Raw genomic sequence first — 1,313 nt, 5'->3', positions numbered from 1 at the left:
CCGCCGGGCTCCGCTCTCTGACGCAGGCGGGGCTCGCCCGCCGGCGCGGCGGCGCCATGTCAGCAAGAAAACACAACCGATTGGGGGGCCACGTCGCCGCTCTTGCGGGGGCCCGCTCTACGGCTGGGGAGGCTGAGGCGGAGCGGGGGCGATGCTCGCGCATTCAGTAATTCAGGTGCCCCGCCCCGCGCCCGCCACGCCCGCATGCGGCCTCATCCCTGGTGGCTCTGCGGTGTCCCTTTTGAGTTTGCAACACAGGTGACGTGTGTGTGTGTGTGTGTGTGTGTGTGTGTGTGTGTTGCCCCGCCCTCGTCTAATTGCTCGAGCCTACGTCAGGTTCCTCGCGTCCCGATCACTGCAAATCGTTTGCTAATCTTGTTACCCAGGTAACCCCTTGCCAACTGCAGCGCGTATGGGGGGCAGGCGAGCGGGCAGGCGGGCCCGCGCATATGGGGGCTGGGCCAGGGGCGGATGGCGTGCAGCAGAAAACAGCGGCGCCGCGCCTCCTCGCTGCAGGGGCGCCACACACACACACACCCCATTGAATCCAGCCGGCCAGGGGGGTTAGGCAGGGCCGAGCGTGTCGCAGCTCGGAGACCCCCCTCCCCGGTCTTGGGGGCGGCATTGTACAGCCAAAAGAGCCTTGAACACTGTGGCTGCCGCGCTGCCTTGTAATCAGCGCCAGCGCAGCCGCCACGCAACCGCAGCCCCTCGAGCGCCAGTCATTCAAGTCAGGTCCATCGCCGCCGCGCCGCCACCGCTGCCGCCGCCGCGGCCGCCGCCCTGCGCCTGCTGCTGCTGCTGTCGTGCACCGCCGCCACGCAGCTGCCCCGTGGCGCCCGCCGCGCCTGGAGGGGCGAGCTCCCAATTTGGCATGACGAGGCTCTGGTCGTTGGGCGGCAGGCGCAGGCCGTGGCGCAGCGGGAACTCTGGCAGGTCAACGGCATTGACCTGGGTTTGACCAGGTTTGGCCGTGGTGCAGGATGAGTGCAGGGGGAAGTTGGTGCAGTCAGAGGGGGTTTGAGGGAGGGGCTGCAGGGGCGGGGCGCAGTAGGCGGGCAGGTGCGAGGGCTCGAGAGTGCGGGTGCACAAGCAATACAAGTAAATGCAAAAAGACACTTCAACGCATGCACGCGCATGCATGCACCCACACGCACGCACGCGCTCATTCACACGCACCCACATTCACTCAACACACACATGCACACACACACACACATGCATGCACACACACATGCACACACACACACATTCACACACACACTCACGCACGCACAACGCCTTGACCACACCGCGCATGCCTACGCCCACAC

General features: G+C 66.3%; 1 protein-coding gene across 1 annotated transcript; it reads right to left on the bottom strand.

Moving 5' to 3' along the window:
• Positions 1-726: 726 nt before the first annotated feature.
• MNEG_16254 (hypothetical protein) lies at positions 727-951 on the bottom strand (the record flags this gene model as incomplete). The annotated part of the gene is made up of 1 exon (XM_014035275.1): positions 727-951. A coding segment is annotated over one exon (225 nt), but the record flags the coding sequence as incomplete, so codon positions are not given.
• Between the last annotated feature and the right edge of the window lie 362 nt (positions 952-1,313).

Source organism: Monoraphidium neglectum (genome assembly GCF_000611645.1).
Source record: "Monoraphidium neglectum strain SAG 48.87 unplaced genomic scaffold scaffold06165, whole genome shotgun sequence".
Classification (NCBI taxonomy): domain Eukaryota; kingdom Viridiplantae; phylum Chlorophyta; class Chlorophyceae; order Sphaeropleales; family Selenastraceae; genus Monoraphidium; species Monoraphidium neglectum.
Note: the sequence above shows the minus strand (reverse complement) of the source record. Positions and strands in the feature narration are given on the sequence as shown.